Here is an 18,052-nt window from a genome sequence, read left to right as displayed (position 1 = left end):
AAAAACATCATTTATGTAAGAACTTACCTGATAAATTCATTTCTTTCCTATTGGCAAGAGTCCATGAGCTAGTGACGTATGGGATATACATTCCTACCAGGAGGGGCAAAGTTTCCCAAACCTCAAAATGCCTATAAATACACCCCTCACCACACCCACAAATCAGTTTAACGCATAGCCAAGAAGTGGGGTGATAAAAAAGTGCGAAAGCATAAAAAATAAGGAATTGGAATAATTGTGCTTTATACAAAAAAATCATAACCACCACAAAAAGGGTGGGCCTCATGGACTCTTGCTAATATGAAAGAAATGAATTTATCAGGTAAGTTCTTACATAAATTATGTTTTCTTTAATGTAATTAGCAAGAGTCCATGAGCTAGTGACGTATGGGATAATGACTACCCAAGATGTGGATCTTCCACGCAAGAGTCACTAGAGAGGGAGGGATAAAATAAAGACAGCCAATTCCGCTGAAAATAATCCACACCCAAAATAAAGTTTAAATCTTATAATGAAAAAAACTGAAATTATAAGCAGAAGAATCAAACTGAAACAGCTGCCTGAAGTACTTTTCTACCAAAAACTGCTTCAGAAGAAGAAAACACATCAAAATGGTAGAATTTAGTAAAAGTATGCAAAGAAGACCAAGTTGCTGCTTTGCAAATCTGATCAACCGAAGCTTCATTCCTAAACGCCCAGGAAGTAGAAACTGACCTAGTAGAATGAGCTGTAATCCTTTGAGGCGGAGTTTTACCCGACTCGACATAAGCATGATGAATTAAAGATTTCAACCAAGATGCCAAAGAAATGGCAGAGGCCTTCTGACCTTTTCTAGAACCGGAAAAGATAACAAATAGACTAGAAGTCTTTCGGAAATTCTTAGTAGCTTCAACATAATATTTCAAAGCTCTAACTACATCCAAAGAATGCAATGATCTCTCCTTAGAATTCTTAGGATTAGGACATAATGAAGGAACCACAATTTCTCTGCTAATGTTGTTAGAATTCACAACCTTAGGTAAAAATTTAAAAGAAGTTCGCAACACCGCCTTATCCTGATGAAAAATCAGAAAAGGAGACTCACAAGAAAGAGCAGATAATTCAGAAACTCTTCTAGCAGAAGAGATGGCCAAAAGACCAAAACAAAACTTTCCAAGAAAGTAATTTAATGTCCAATGAATGCATAGGTTCAAACGGAGGAGCTTGAAGAGCCCCCAGAACCAAATTCAAACTCCAAGGAGGAGAAATTGACTTAATAACAGGTTTTATACGAACCAAAGCTTGTACAAAACAATGAATATCAGGAAGATTAGCAATCTTTCTGTGAAAAAGAACAGAAAGAGCAGAGATTTGTCCTTTCAAGGAACTTGCAGACAAACCTTTATCCAAACCATCCTGAAGAAACTGTAAAATTCTCGGAATTCTAAAAGAATGCCAGGAAAAATGATGAGAAAGACACCAAGAAATATAAGTCTTCCAGACTCAATAATATATCTTCCTAGATACAGATTTACGAGCCTGTAACATAGTATTAATCACAGAGTCAGAGAAACCTCTTTGACTAAGAATCAAGCGTTCAATCTCCATACCTTTAAATTTAAGGATTTGAGATCCTGATGGTAAAAAGGACCTTGCGACAAAAGGTCTGGTCTTAACGGAAGAGTCCATGGTTGGCAAGAGGCCATCCGGACAAGATCCGCATACCAAAACCTGTGAGGCCATGCTGGAGCCACCAGCAGAACAAACGAGCATTCCTTCAGAATCTTGGAGATTACTCTTGGAAGAAGAACTAGAGGCGGAAAGATATAGGCAGGATGATACTTCCAAGGAAGTGACAATGCATCCACTGCTTCCGCCTGAGGATCCCTGGATCTGGACAGATACCTGGGAAGTTTCTTGTTTAGATGAGAAGCCATCAGATCTATTTCTGGAAGTCCCCACATTTGAACAATCTGAAGAAATACCTCTGGGTGAAGAGACCATTCGCCCGGATGTAACGTTTGGTGACTGAGATAATCTGCTTCCCAATTGTCTATACCTGGGATATGAACCGCAGAAATTAGACAGGAGCTGGATTCCGCCCATACCAGTATTCGAGATACTTCTTTCATAGCCAGAGGACTGTGAGTCCCTCCTTGATGATTGATATATGCCACAGTTGTGACATTGTCTGTCTGAAAACAAATGAACGATTCTCTCTTTAGAAGAGGCCATGACTGAAGAGCTCTGAAAATTGCACGGAGTTCCAAAATATTGATTGGTAATCTCACCTCCTGAGATTCCCAAACCCCTTGTGCTGTCAGAGACCCCCAAACAGCTCCCCAACCTGTCAGACTTGCATTTGTTGAAATTACAGTCCAGGTCGGAAGAACAAAAGAAGCCCCCTGAATTAAACGATGGTGATCTGTCCACCATGTCAGAGAGTGTCGTACAATCGGTTTTAAAGATATTAATTGAGATATCTTTGTGTAATCCCTGCACCACTGGTTCAGCATACAGAGCTGAAGAGGTCGCATGTGAAAACGAGCAAAGGGGATCGCGTCCGATGCAGCAGTCATAAGACCTAGAATTTCCATGCATAAGGCTACCGAAGGGAATGATTGAGACTGAAGGTTTCGACAAGCTGAGATCAATTTTAGACGTCTCTTGTCTGTCAGAGACAGAGTCATGGACACTGAATCTATCTGGAAACCTAAAAAGGTTACCCTTGTCTGAGGAATCCATGAACATTTCGGTAAATTGATCCTCCAACCATGATCTCGAAGAAACAACACAAGTCGATTCGTATGAGATTCTGCTAAATGTGAAGACTGAGCAAGTACCAAGATATCGTCCAAATAAGGAAATACCACAATACCCTGTTCTCTGATTACAGACAGAAGGGCACCGAGAACCTTTGTAAAAATTCTTGGAGCTGTTGCTAGGCCAAACGGCAGAGCCACAAACTGGTAATGCTTGTCTAGGAAAGAGAATCTCAGAAACTGATAGTGATCTGGATGAATCGGAATATGCAGATATGCATCCTGTAAATCTATTGTGGACATATAATGCCCTTGCTGAACAAAAGGCAGGATAGTCCTTATAGTTACCATTTTGAATGTTGGTATCCTTACATAACGATTCAATATTTTTAGATCCAGAACTGGTCTGAAGGAATTCTCCTTCTTTGGTACAATGAAGAGATTTGAATAAAACCCCAGCCCCTGTTCCAGAACTGGAACTGGCATAATTACTCCAGCCAACTCTAGATCTGAAACACATTTCAGAAATGCTTGAGCCTTCGCTGAATTTACTGGGACACGGGAAAGAAAAAATCTCTTTGCAGGAGGCCTTATCTTGAAGCCAATTCTGTACCCTTCTGAAACAATGTTCTGAATCCAAAGATGGTGAATTGAATTGATCCAAATTTCTTTGAAAAATCGTAGTCTGCCCCCTACCAGCTGGGCTGGAATGAGGGCCGCACCTTCATGTGGACTTGGGAGCTGGCTTTGGTTTTCTAAAAGGCTTGGATTTATTCCAGACGGGAGATGGTTTCGAAACTGATACCGCTCCTGTGGGTGAAGGATCAGGCTTTTGTTCCTTGTTGTGACGAAAGGAACGAAAACGATTATTAGACCTAAATTTACCTTTAGATTTTTTATCCTGTGGTAAAAAAGTTCCTTTCCCTCCAGTAACAGTTGAGATAATAGAATCCAACTGAGAACCAAATAATTTATTACCCTGGAAAGAAAGGGAAAGCAAAGTTGACTTAGAAGACATATCAGCATTCCAAGTTTTAAGCCATAAAGCTCTTCTAGCTAAAATAGCTAGAGACATATACCTGACATCAACTCTAATGATATCAAAGATGGCATCACAAATAAAGTTTTTAGCCTGTTGAAGAAGATTAACAATGCTATGAGAATTATGATCGGTTACTTGTTGCGCTAAAGCTTCTAACCAAAAAGTTGAAGCTGCAGCAACATCCGCTAAAGATATAGCAGGTCTAAGAAGATTACCTGAACATAAGTAAGCTTTTCTTAGAAAGGATTCAATTTTCCTATCTAAAGGATCCTTAAAGGAAGTACTATCTGCCGTAGGAATAGTAGTACGTTTAGCAAGAGTGGAGATAGCCCCATCAACCTTAGGGATTTTGTCCCAAAACTCTAATCTGTCAGATGGCACAGGATATAATTGCTTAAAACGTTTAGAAGGAGTAAATGAATTACCCAAATTATTCCATTCCCTGGAGATTACTTCAGAAATAGCATCAGGGACAGGAAAAACTTCTGGAATAACTACAGGAGATTTAAAAACCTTATTTAAACGTTTAGATTTAGTATCAAGAGGACCAGAATCCTCTATTTCTAATGCAATTAAGACTTCTTTAAGTAAAGAATGAATAAATTCCATTTTGAATAAATATGAAGATTTATCAGCATCAATCTCTGAAACAGAATCCTCTGAACCAGAGGAACCATTATCAGAATCAGAATGATGATGTTCATTTAAAAATTCATCTGAAAAATGAGAAGTTTTAAAAGACCTTTTACGTTTACTAGAAGGAGGAATAACAGACATAGCCTTCTTAATGGATTTAGAAAAAAAATCTCTTATGTTAACAGGAACACTCTGAGTATTAGATGTTGATGGAACAGCAACAGGTAATGTAACATTACTAAAGGAAATATTATCTGCATTAACAAGTTTGTCATGACATTCATTACAAACAGCTGGAGGAACAGACACCACAAGTTTACAGCAGATACACTTAACTTTGGTAGATCCAGCACCAGGCAGCGACTTTCCAGAAGTATCTTCTGACTCGGGGTCAATCTGGGACATCTTGCAATATGTAATAGAAAAAACAACATATAAAGCAAAATCTATCAAATTCCTTAAATGACAGTTTCAGGAATGGGAAAAAAATGCCATAGAACAAGCTTCTAGCAACCAGAAGCAATAAATAATGAGACTTAAATAATGTGGAGACAAAAGTGACGCCCATATTTTTTAGCGCCAAAAAAGACGCCCACATTATTTGGCGCCTAAATGCTTTTGGCGCCAAAAATGACGCCACATCCGGAAAGCCGACACTTTTGGCGCAAAAAAACGTCAAAAAATGACGCAACTTCCGGCGACACGTATGACGCCGGAAACAGAAAATAATTTTTTGCGCCAAAAAAGTCTGCGCCAAGAATGACGCAATAAAATGAAGCATTTTCAGCCCCCGCGAGCCTAACAGCCCACAGGGAAAAAAGTAAAATTTTTAAGGTAAGAAAAAAATTGATTTATTCATATGCATTATCCCAAATATGAAACTGACTGTATGCAATAAGGAACGTTGAACATCCTGAGTCAAGGCAAATAAATGTTTGAACACATATATTTAGAACTTTATAGAAAAGTGCCCAACCATAGCTTAGAGTGTCACAGAAAATAAGACTTTCTTACCCCAGGACACTCATCTACATGTTTGTAGAAAGCCAAACCAGTACTGAAACGAGAATCATTAGAGGTAATGGTATATATGAGTATATCGTCGATCTGAAAAGGGAGGTAAGAGATGAATCTCTACGACCGATAACAGAGAACCTATGAAATAGACCCCGTAGAAGGAGATCATTGAATTCAAATAGGCAATACTCTCTTCACATCCCTCTGACATTCGCTGCACGCTGAGAGGAAAACCGGGCTCCAACCTGCTGCGGAGCGCATATCAACGTAGAATCTAGCACAAACTTACTTCACCACCTCCATAGGAGGCAAAGTTTGTAAAACTGATTTGTGGGTGTGGTGAGGGGTGTATTTGTAGGCATTTTGAGGTTTGGGAGACTTTGCCCCTCCTGGTAGGAATGTATATCCCATACGTCACTAGCTCATGGACTCTTGCTAATTACATGAAAGAAATCATTTTTTTGGGTTTCATATCCCTTTAATACATTTTTTTTTTTTCCATTTGCTTTTTCTCTTTACCGTCCCCTCTCAGGTAAAATCGGTGAGTCACGATTTGGAGCAGTTAAGCCGCCTCTTGCAGCTTGTTCGCGCTCTCCTGTGGAATCCCTTTTTGTACTTGGGTAGTTACGGCTGCAGTCTCATGCAGAGCGTCCTGTACTGCGTGACCGAACCTCTTGCTGCTTCCATCAATCCCCTGAATGATCACTGGACACTGCGAGACTATGGGGCTGGCCTCCTTAGCTGTATATGGTGAGTTCAGCGACTTGTTAAAGGGACATGATTACCCAAAGGGTGACGCACTTGAAAGTGATGCTACTTAGCCGTAAGAAGCTGACTAGAAAATATCACCTGAACACCTCTCTGTAAAAAAGGGAGATATTTACCTCAAAATTTCCTCAGTAGCCATATCCCATTGTAAAGTGACTTTAAGCAGCCAATCAGAATACTAGTCCCGGGACTTGCAAGGGAGAGTAAAATAAGCATGTGCAGCACAGTCATGTTATTTCCCTCCTCAGTTTAAGGAAGTTGACTATTAAATCTCATGAGATCACAGTAAAGCAAAGTATGACATCAGCACTGATGAAGCTGATTGATTGATATTTCCCCCCCCCCAACATGCAGCTGACAGTAGCTGAAGTATAACTGTTCACTGAGCACTTACTCTGGTGAGCTAGCTGAAGACGTTGTTAGGTAAAATATCTTCCCTTTTTACATAGAGAGGTTCAGGTGATATTTTCATATCGGCTTTTTACAGTTATGCTACATCACTTTCAAGTGGTTTCGCTTATGAGTATTATGTCCCTTTAATGTAAAATGGTACAGATTATCATATAATACCGGTGATCTAAAACCGCGCACTTATCAGTGAAACATAAATATAAGCAATTCAGCTGTAAAATAAAAAAATATAGTGTTAAAGGAACATGAAACTATGTCAAATGTCTTCATGATTCAGATAGAGCATATAATATAAAGGGACAGGAAAACCCAACATATTCTCTCATGGTTTGGATAGAACATACAATTTTAAACAACTTTCCAATTTACCTCCATTATCGAATTTGCTTTGTTCTCTTGTTATCCTTTGCTGAAGGAACAGCATTGCACTACTGGCATCTAGCTGAACACATCTAGTTAGCCAATCAGAAAATACAAATGTGTGCAGGAATCAATTAGCAGCAGCTCCCACTAGTGTAGGGTATGCGCGTATTCTTTTTCAACAAGGGATACCAAGAGAACAAAGCTTATTTGAAAATAGAAGTGAATTTAAAAGTGTCTTAAAATTATATGCTCTATCGGAATCATGCAAATTTAATTTTGACTTTCCTATCCCTTTAACCAACTTATTCATTTATTTGTAATGTGTTTAGTTCTCTTTGTATCCTTTTGTTGAAAACAATACCTAGCTAGGCTCAGGGACTGGGAGCGAACTGCTGATTGGTGGCTGCACATATATGCCTCTCGTCATTGTGTTTTCTGATGTGTTCAGCTGGTTCCCAGTAAGGTCCACAGTCTCAAAACGACTCAAGCACCAGTGATATAAATTTAGTGTGCAAAGCTGGAGGAGCCACTGCTCAAAGACTCCCATACATCAGAAGCAAAGAAAGTCCAGCAGCACCACAGTAGTTTATCTTTCAAACTTTATTAGTACCTGGAGGTAAGAAGATGACGTTTTGGGCTCAGTAGCCCTTAATCATATCATATGATATGATTAAGGGCTACTGAGCCCGAAACGTCATCTTCTTACCTCCAGGTACTAATAAAGTTTGAAAGATAAACTACTGTGGTGCTGCTGGACTTTCTTTGGTTCCCAGCAAGGTATTGCTCCTTCTTCAGTAAAGGATACCAAGAGAATATAGCAAAATTGATAATAGAAATAAATTGGAAAGTTGTTTTTTTGCTCGTAATAGGGCGGGTCTTGCCGCCGGTGACAAGACTGCACTATTATAATCTCCCTCCTGCAGGCCTCCTGCTATAGTGTGGTCTCGCCGCTATCAAAAACACAAGCCCCATTTAGCTTGTTGCTAAGGGGTTACAAATATTTACTCTATCTGAATCATGATATACACACAGGAACTGGATGTTCTCTTCAAACAGCGCTGTGCTCTGGCTGCACCTTGTGAGTTTTTTCCTAACAGTCTGAAGAGCACATATTGCAACTGAGCTGGTGCTTTAGTGTAACTGCCTATTTTAAGTTAGATTTCTTTTGATTGCCTGCAGAATTTTTTTTTCTAAAAAAAATTATCGCAGAAAGTGAAAAAAAACTTTCTGCCTTTGGGCTGGACGGAAATCCAAATCCTGAAACCTAATTGTGCATTTCAATAACAGGTACCATTATTCCCCCTTCTTGTGCATCATTTTGGACCTTTTGGTGTATAGTCATGCACTATTTTTGGGGCAGACTTTTGAGCATCACCTATTATACTTTATTTTTGTGTATATATTGGTATGTACATGCTTTTTGATTTTTTTTGTTTCAAAGACTTTATCGAAAATTTCAGTACACATAACCGTATGTTAGTATAAGTAGACCAGGAACATATATTATCAAAGGGAGTAAAAGTAGTACGTATATACTATTATAAGTATCTAAATAAGAGATACAAAACAGCGTCACTGTTATGGTACATATTAGGATTGAAACCTCTTTTTAACAAATATTAGTTCCTCCCGTGATACAAGGGGACACTCATGGACCCCGATAAGTTTGTACGATATAAAGGAGGAAAACTGATGATGTAGGAGATCACTTAAGGACCATTGAAATAATAACATTGCCACTTTTGGGCATTAAACATATGAAAATAAATGTAACAGTATAAAGGGAACAGAAGGATAACGTCACAAGTAAAAAACGAAGACACTTATAATCTACAGTACATGGTGGTATATAATACAGTATAAGAAGAGCAATAGTAAAAGGTCATAAGTATAAACGCATATATAACATGTGGAGGAAATATAACACCAGAGCAGCTGTTAAATATGAAAATGTGCCTCGTGTCCACAACGGGTGATCCAAATAGGAATCCATATGGCGTAGGTACCTTCCCTATCACGTAGGGTTGGGAACTAATCTGGGAATCAATAACCGAGATAAGCCTCTTATCCCTGACTTTTCATATTCAGTGAAGTTCCAGTAGGGGGAGACTTTATTTGTTAGATATCTGAGTGGGTAGATGTTAAGGAAGACTAGGCTAAAAGAGAATAACATAGCAGAGGGGCACTCATCCACAAATTAATTATCATAAGGCTAAATATATAAATAGACAGTGAAAAGCGATAAAGAAGGTGGCCTGCTCTTATTTCTTATCTAGTTGAACGGCCCTGAAGTAGTATATATATGTGGTAAGTTAGTTGTGGCTTAGGTAATGAACACACTATGGAAATATAAAATAACCCCTCAGGTAGTTCCACTCCCCCAGAGTACAGATGATGACATACAATCCAGCTTATTTTAGGAATGTTCTAACATATATGTACAGTATCTGACGAGCGTTACCATGAGAATATATAACTTAGGACAATTAGATATGAATCTGTTAAAGCTGTAAAGTTCATTACTGGTATTATAAAAGGAAGACATTGGTCACACTAGTCTGGCAGTACTGGGTGAAAGTTAGCTGACGAAATAAAATGTAGGAGACCATGAAGCAGGTCACAGTGATGCAGGGTTGGTATTTAATATCAAGTGACCCCATAGTATAATTGTCCAAGACAATGCATCTGTCTGGCTAGTGAGGGAGAGTTGTAATCTGAACATATAAAGTGAATCATAGGTTAGGATATTGTCATCTCCTACACTTGTGAGACTCCGGGCTATAACAAAAGCAACGACATACAAAATGCTATCTTAAAGTCAGTTACAAAAGGAGCTACTCGTATGTCTGAACATTCAGTATGTGAACCCGATATAAACATACCCTGCTGTATTTAAATATGTATTTTAACTTAGTAGCATAACAAGCTTAATATGCCCTAGCTACTGCACCAAGGCCTCCCAGTATATCAATCATCCCCATGACAAGAATCAATACAGTTAAGTACCATGACTTTAGGCAGTGTTATATACGAAAGCTAATATTCTAATACAGTCTCTGTATGAAATCCTTGACATAATAAGGGTCCAGCTATCCCTAGCAGCCAAATAACATAGTTTGCTCATAGCATCTCGGCACATACAGTTGTTACTTGTTAATGGCTTCCTTTTATGCAGCCCCAGGAAAGTCCAAGTGACAACTCTGTAGCTGTCCTGTTTGAGGATCGAGACAATTAGAGAAAATAGCCATACATTACTGCCGCACAGTAGAACCTCTGGTAATGGGTTTTCTGGCCAACGTCAACAGGAGAGGTACTACAGAGATTCAAATTATTAGGAGGCCCTGGGTAGGTAGGTAGTAACTTGAATTCTCAGACTACATGGTCTTCATATATAGTTCCGTCTAATAAGGGAGCACCATTGTAATACATGTCTAGCCAATGGCCCCTCTCCTTGGTGGAAAAGAAAAAAGTCTTACGAGCATGGTATTAAGCAAGTAGGGGTGACGCTGTAGAAGGCATAGGAACGTAACTTTCGTTAATCCCCTTCCAGAAGTTGTCTCATAAGGAATTAAGCGTCCCAGAACTGAATCCGGCTCTTTCAGTGTGAGCCAGCAAAACTTAGATGGGTTCACAGTGCTGTTATGCAGGGTCGGGAGGTGCACAATAACAGACCGCTTCTCATGAGTGCCAAAGGTAGGCACAGCAGCTGCTGTGAGCAGTGTGGGTCTCGGCGGATCTGGTCTGTCAACATCCAGCTGCGGAGGCCTCCGCAATGTCGCAAATTCTCTGTAGATATTCCCCTTATTAGGCACAACCCACGGCAAAGGAATCTGAACTGTCTCCGCTTTGTACTGGGGAGCAACATAGTGTTCCTCCGCAGCCTTGCTCACAAAAACGTGCGTTGCCTTTATGGGCTCTGCGGTCTGTTCAGTAGAGGCCTCTAATTCCCATTCGCCATCATGGGGGTCACGTGGAGAAGGGTAGCTTGCGAAACACTGCGCAATTAAAAGCCTCAGACCAGCATAGTGCTCATTGAACATCTCATAGATAGTGTCTTCAGATGCTTGTATATCGGTATCCATCTCTGAACAAAGTGTGTAGTCAAGTAGGACTACTCGTAACCCAGTTACCTCGGGGGGGGGGGGAATGTGCGGTAGCTTAAAAAAAAATGACTAAACAGCATAGGCTAAAGATACAATTCAGGAAGGCCCCTTCATATTCCACAAAAGTCCTATAGAGTTATAACCACCAAAGAATCACAATTATCCTTTAGGAACCGAAAGAAGGATCATATATTCCATGTATAGATCAGGAGCTTCCCCAAGATGCGTCCTGCCGGTTCAGCTAGTCGCTCTGCCCCCTCCGCTTTTGTTTTTTTTTATGTACTGGGTATATTTTTCTAGCATTTATATATTATGTGGTAAACTTAGTTATCATTTAACTTTTATTTATTTTGGTTGCAATGACAAACTGACCAACCTTGTATTAGAGTTACAGAACTGACTTACTCAAGGCAGATAGACTATACATTTATGTTGTTGGCAAATTAACTGTAACTCCGGACTATTGGTTTGGCTCTTGGATACCTTTAGGTTTTAGGCCAGCAATGGTCAGTTGAGCAATCTGTTGAGGTTCCAGTTCCTCAGAAGAACCCACTGTATCATTTTTATCTTCTGAGAACCAGCAGTGGTCTGTTGAACCATCTGCTGAGGTTCCAGTTCCTCAGAAGAAGAATCTTTATAAAACTATTTTTCTCTGTGTAGATGTCATTGTTGTGTAGCACTAATAATAGATCTGATGACTTGATCAACACTATAGTTTTGTGAGTCAGTTTCCTCTTCCAGAAGTGTTTGCAGTAGATGCTTTCACCATAAGATGAGGCTATTCTTTAGTCTTTGTTCTTCTCCCTCTCATCATACAAGTCATATGAAAGACTCAACAGGAAAAACAAAAATGGTGGATACATGATTGGCTTAAAGTCGCAATTAAACGTGAATGGATTGGATGGAGCATGGCATTTAAAACAATTTTTCAATTTATTTCTATTGTCAATTTTGCCTGGTTCTCGTAGTATCTTTTGTCAAAGAGTGATCCTAGGTGAGCTCAGGAGCGTGAATGTGTTTTTAGCCATCTGGCAGCAGTGTGTTCAACAATGTTTATAGCTATGTTCTACATAGTTGCAAACACTGCTGCCATAGACTGCTGAAGACACATGCTGAAGACACATGCTCGCCTCTAAGCTTTGTCTACGGAGTGTTATCCTTCAATAAAGGATACCAAGTGACTTAACCAAATTAGATGATAAAAGTAAATTGAAAAGTCGTTTAAATTTGTATGTTCTATCTCAGTCGTGACAGAATGTATTTTTTTTTGTCCCTTTAATTTTGACTGTACTGTCACTTTAAAGAAGCTGGGGCTGTAGAATCTAGTATTTGATCCACTTTTGCAAGCTTGTCTACTTCAACTTATTAAAGGGACAGTCTACACCAGAATTTTTATTGTTTAAAAAGATAGATATTTCTCCAACATAGGTGTGTCCGGTCCACGGCATCATCCTTACTTGTGGGATATTCTCTTCCCCAACAGGAAATGGCAAAGAGCCCAGCAAAGCTGGTCACATGATCCCTCCTAGGCTCCGCCTTCCCCAGTCATTCTCTTTGCCGTTGTACAGGCAACATCTCCACGGAGATGGCTTAGAGTTTTTTAGTGTTTAACTGTAGTTTTTATTATTCAATCAAGAGTTTGTTATTTTAAAATAGTGCTGGTATGTACTATTTACTCTGAAACAGAAAAGAGATGAAGATTTCTGTTTGTAAGAGGAAAATGATTTTAGCAACCGTTACTAAAATCGATGGCTGTTTCCACACAGGACTGTTGAGAGGAATTAACTTCAGTTGGGGGAACAGTGAGCAGACTTTTGCTGCTTGAGGTATGACACATTCTAACAAGACGATGTAATGCTGGAAGCTGTCATTTTCCCTATGGGATCCGGTAAGCCATTTTTATTACAGAAAGAAAAAAATAAAAGGGCTTCACAAGGGCTTTTTAAGACTGTAGACATTTTCTGGGCTAAATCGATTTATATATAAACATATTTTATACTCCATAGCCTTGAGGAATTATTTTAATCTTGGGAATTTTGTAAAATAACCGGCAGGCACTGTATTGGACACCTTATTCTCTAGGGGCTTTCCCTAATCATAGGCAGAGTCTCATTTTCGCGCCTCTATTGCGCACTTGTTTTTGAGAAGCATGGCATGCAGATGCATGTGTGAGGAGCTCTGATACATAGAAAAGACTTTCTGAAGGCGTCATTTGGTATCGTATTCCCCTTTGGGCTTGGTTGGGTCTCAGCAAAGCAGATACCAGGGACTGTAAAGGGGTTAAATATAAAAACGGCTCCGGTTCCGTTATTTTAAGGGTTAAAGCTTCCAAATTTGGTGTGCAATACTTTTAAGGCTTTAAGACACTGTGGTGAAATTTTGGTGAATTTTGAACAATTCCTTCATACTTTTTCGCAATTGCAGTAATAAAGTGTGTTCAGTTTAAAATTTAAAGTGACAGTAACGGTTTATTTTAAAACGTTTTTTGTACTTTGTTATCAAGTTTTTGCCTGTTTAACATGTCTGAACTACCAGATAGACTGTGTTCTGAATGTGGGGAAGCCAAGGTTCCTTCTCATTTAAATAGATGTGATTTATGTGACACAAAATTTAGAGAAAATGATGCCCAAGATGATTCCTCAAGTGAGGGGAGTAAGCATGGTACTGCATCATCCCCTCCTTCGTCTACACCTGTCTTGCCCACACAGGAGGCCCCTAGTACATCTAGCGCGCCAATACTCCTTACTATGCAACAATTAACGGCTGTAATGGATAATTCTATCAAAAACATTTTAGCCAAAATGCCCACTTATCAGCGAAAGCGCGACTGCTCTGTTTTAGAAAATACTGAAGAGCATGAGGACGCTGATGATATTGGTTCTGAAGGGCCCCTACACCAGTCTGAGGGGGCCAGGGAGGTTTTGTCTGAGGGAGAAATTTCAGATTCAGGGAAAATTTCTCAACAAGCTGAACCTGATGTGATTACATTTAAATTTAAATTGGAACATCTCCGCGCTCTGCTTAAGGAGGTGTTATCCACTCTGGATGATTGCGAGAATTTGGTCATTCCAGAGAAACTATGTAAAATGGACAAGTTCCTAGAGGTCCCGGGGCCCCCCGAAGCTTTTCCTATACCCAAGCGGGTGGCGGACATTGTAAATAAAGAATGGGAAAGGCCTGGTATACCTTTCGTCCCTCCCCCCATATTTAAAAAATTGTTTCCTATGGTCGACCCCAGAAAGGACTTATGGCAGACAGTCCCTAAGGTCGAGGGGGCGGTTTCTACTCTAAACAAACGCACCACTATACCCATAGAAGATAGTTGTGCTTTCAAAGATCCTATGGATAAAAAATTAGAAGGTTTGCTTAAAAAGATGTTTGTTCAGCAAGGTTACCTTCTACAACCAATTTCATGCATTGTTCCTGTCACTACAGCAGCGTGTTTCTGGTTCGATGAGCTAGAAAAGGCGCTCAATAATAATTCTTCTTCTTATGAGGAGATTATGGACAGAATTCATGCTCTCAAATTGGCTAATTCTTTCACCCTAGACGCCACTTTGCAATTGGCTAGGTTAGCGGCGAAAAATTCTGGTTTTGCTATTGTGGCGCGCAGAGCGCTTTGGTTAAAATCTTGGTCAGCGGATGCGTCTTCCAAGAACAAATTGCTTAACATTCCTTTCAAGGGGAAAACGCTGTTTGGCCCTGACTTGAAAGAGATTATCTCTGATATCACTGGGGGCAAGGGCCACGCCCTTCCTCAGGATAGGTCTTTCAAGGCCAAAAATAAACCTAATTTTCGTCCCTTTCGCAGAAACGGACCAGCCCCAAGCGCTACGTCCTCTAAGCAAGAGGGTAATACTTCTCAAGCCAAGCCAGCCTGGAGACCAATGCAAGGCTGGAACAAAGGAAAGCAGGCCAAGAAACCTGCCACTGCTACCAAGACAGCATGAGATGTTGGCCCCCGATCCGGGACCGGATCTGGTGGGGGGCAGACTCTCTCTCTTCGCTCAGGCTTGGGCAAGAGATGTTCTGGATCCTTGGGCACTAGAAATAGTCTCCCAAGGTTATCTTCTGGAATTCAAGGGGCTTCCCCCAAGGGGGAGGTTCCACAGGTCTCAATTGTCTTCAGACCACATAAAAAAACAGGCATTCTTACATTGTGTAGAAGACCTGTTAAAAATGGGAGTGATTCATCCTGTTCCATTAGGAGAACAAGGGATGGGGTTCTACTCCAATCTGTTCGTAGTTCCCAAAAAAGAGGGAACATTCAGACCAATCTTAGATCTCAAGATCCTAAACAAGTTTCTCAAGGTTCCATCGTTCAAAATGGAAACCATTCGAACAATTCTTCCTTCCATCCAGGAAGGTCAATTCATGACCACGGTGGATTTAAAGGATGCGTATCTACATATTCCTATCCACAAGGAACATCATCGGTTCCTAAGGTTCGCATTCCTGGACAAGCATTACCAGTTTGTGGCACTTCCGTTCGGATTAGCCACTGCTCCAAGGATTTTCACAAAGGTACTAGGGTCCCTTCTAGCGGTGCTAAGACCAAGGGGCATTGCAGTAGTACCTTACTTGGACGACATTCTGATTCAAGCGTCGTCCCTTCCTCAAGCAAAGGCTCACACGGACATTGTCCTGGCCTTTCTCAGATCTCACGGGTGGAAAGTGAACGTAGAAAAAAGTTCTCTATCTCCGTCAACAAGGGTTCCCTTCTTGGGAACAATAATAGACTCCTTAGAAATGAGGATTTTTCTGACAGAGGCCAGAAAATCAAAACTTCTAAACTCTTGTCAAATACTTCATTCTGTTCCTCTTCCTTCCATAGCGCAGTGCATGGAAGTAATAGGTTTGATGGTAGCGGCAATGGACATAGTTCCTTTTGCGCGAATTCATCTAAGACCATTACAACTGTGCATGCTCAGTCAGTGGAATGGGGACTATACAGACTTGTCTCCGACGATACAAGTAGATCAGAGGACCAGAGATTCACTCCGTTGGTGGCTGTCCCTGGACAACCTGTCACAGGGGATGAGCTTCCGCAGACCAGAGTGGGTCATTGTCACGACCGACGCCAGTCTGGTGGGATGGGGCGCGGTCTGGGGACCCCTGAAAGCTCAGGGTCTTTGGTCTCGGGAAGAATCTCTTCTTCCGATAAATATTCTGGAACTGAGAGCGGTATTCAATGCTCTCAAGGCTTGGCCTCAGCTAGCAAAGGCCAAGTTCATACGGTTTCAATCAGACAACATGACGACTGTTGCGTACATCAACCATCAGGGGGGAACAAGGAGTTCCCTGGCGATGGAAGAAGTGACCAAAATCATTCAATGGGCGGAGACTCACTCCTGCCACTTGTCTGCAATCCACATCCCAGGAGTGGAAAATTGGGAAGCGGATTTTCTGAGTCGTCAGACATTTCATCCGGGGGAGTGGGAACTCCATCCGGAAATCTTTGCCCAAATTACTCAATTGTGGGGCATTCCAGACATGGATCTGATGGCCTCTCGTCAGAACTTCAAGGTTCCTTGCTACGGGTCCAGATCCAGGGATCCCAAGGCGACTCTAGTAGATGCACTAGTAGCACCTTGGACCTTCAAACTAGCTTATGTATTCCCGCCGTTTCCTCTCATCCCCAGGCTGGTAGCCAGGATCAATCAGGAGAGGGCATCGGTGATCTTGATAGCTCCTGCGTGGCCACGCAGGACTTGGTATGCAGACCTGGTGAATATGTCATCGGCTCCACCATGGAAGCTACCTTTGAGACGAGACCTTCTTGTTCAAGGTCCGTTCGAACATCCGAATCTGGTCTCACTCCAACTGACTGCTTGGAGATTGAACGCTTGATCTTATCAAAGCGAGGGTTCTCAGATTCTGTCATTGATACTCTTGTTCAGGCCAGAAAGCCTGTAACTAGAAAAATCTACCACAATATATGGAAAAAATATATCTGTTGGTGTGAATCTAAAGGATTCCCTTGGGACAAGATAAAAATTCCTAAGATTCTATCCTTTCTTCAAGAAGGTTTAGAGAAAGGATTATCTGCAAGTTCTTTGAAGGGACAGATTTCTGCCTTGTCTGTGTTACTTCACAAAAAGCTGGCAGCTGTGCCAGATGTTCAAGCCTTTGTTCAGGCTCTGGTTAGAATCAAGCCTGTTTACAAACCTTTGACTCCTCCTTGGAGTCTCAATTTAGTTCTTTCAGTTCTTCAGGGGGTTCCGTTTGAACCCTTACATTCCGTTGATATTAAGTTATTATCTTGGAAAGTTTTGTTTTTGGTTGCAATTTCTTCTGCTAGAAGAGTTTCAGAATTATCTGCTCTGCAGTGTTCTCCTCCTTATCTGGTGTTCCATGCAGATAAGGTGGTTTTGCGTACTAAACCTGGTTTTCTTCCGAAAGTTGTTTCTAACAAAAACATTAACCAGGAGATAGTCGTGCCTTCTTTGTGTCCGAATCCAGTTTCAAAGAAGGAACGTTTGTTGCACAATTTGGATGTAGTTCGTGCTCTAAAATTCTATTTGGATGCTACAAAGGATTTTAGACAAACATCTTCCTTGTTTGTTGTTTATTCTGGTAAAAGGAGAGGTCAAAAAGCAACTTTTACCTCTCTCTCTTTTTGGCTTAAAAGCATCATCAGATTGGCTTACGAGACTGCCGGACGGCAGCCTCCTGAAAGAATCACAGCTCATTCCACTAGGGCTGTGGCTTCCACATGGGCCTTCAAGAACGAGGCTTCTGTTGATCAGATATGTAAGGCAGCGACTTGGTCTTCACTGCACACTTTTACTAAATTTTACAAGTTTGATACTTTTGCTTCTTCTGAGGCTATTTTTGGGAGAAAGGTTTTGCAAGCCGTGGTGCCTTCCATCTAGGTGACCTGATTTGCTCCCTCCCTTCATCCGTGTCCTAAAGCTTTGGTATTGGTTCCCACAAGTAAGGATGACGCCGTGGACCGGACACACCTATG

At 40.8% G+C, this 18,052-nt stretch overlaps 1 protein-coding gene across 4 annotated transcripts in view; it reads left to right on the top strand.

Moving 5' to 3' along the window:
- Positions 1–18,052, top strand: part of TAF6L (TATA-box binding protein associated factor 6 like) — a 96,313-nt gene that overhangs the window by 46,196 nt on the left and 32,065 nt on the right. For all 4 annotated transcript variants that reach the window (XM_053720074.1, XM_053720076.1, XM_053720073.1 and 1 more), the window contains one exon: positions 5,970–6,187. In XM_053720074.1, the coding sequence (XP_053576049.1) occupies positions 5,970–6,187 (218 nt within the window). The remainder of the gene's footprint in view (positions 1–5,969; positions 6,188–18,052) is intronic.

The sequence above is a fragment of the Bombina bombina genome, chromosome 7, assembly GCF_027579735.1.
Source record: "Bombina bombina isolate aBomBom1 chromosome 7, aBomBom1.pri, whole genome shotgun sequence".
Classification (NCBI taxonomy): Eukaryota; Metazoa; Chordata; class Amphibia; order Anura; family Bombinatoridae; genus Bombina; species Bombina bombina.
This window is presented reverse-complemented; position numbering and strand designations above follow the sequence as displayed.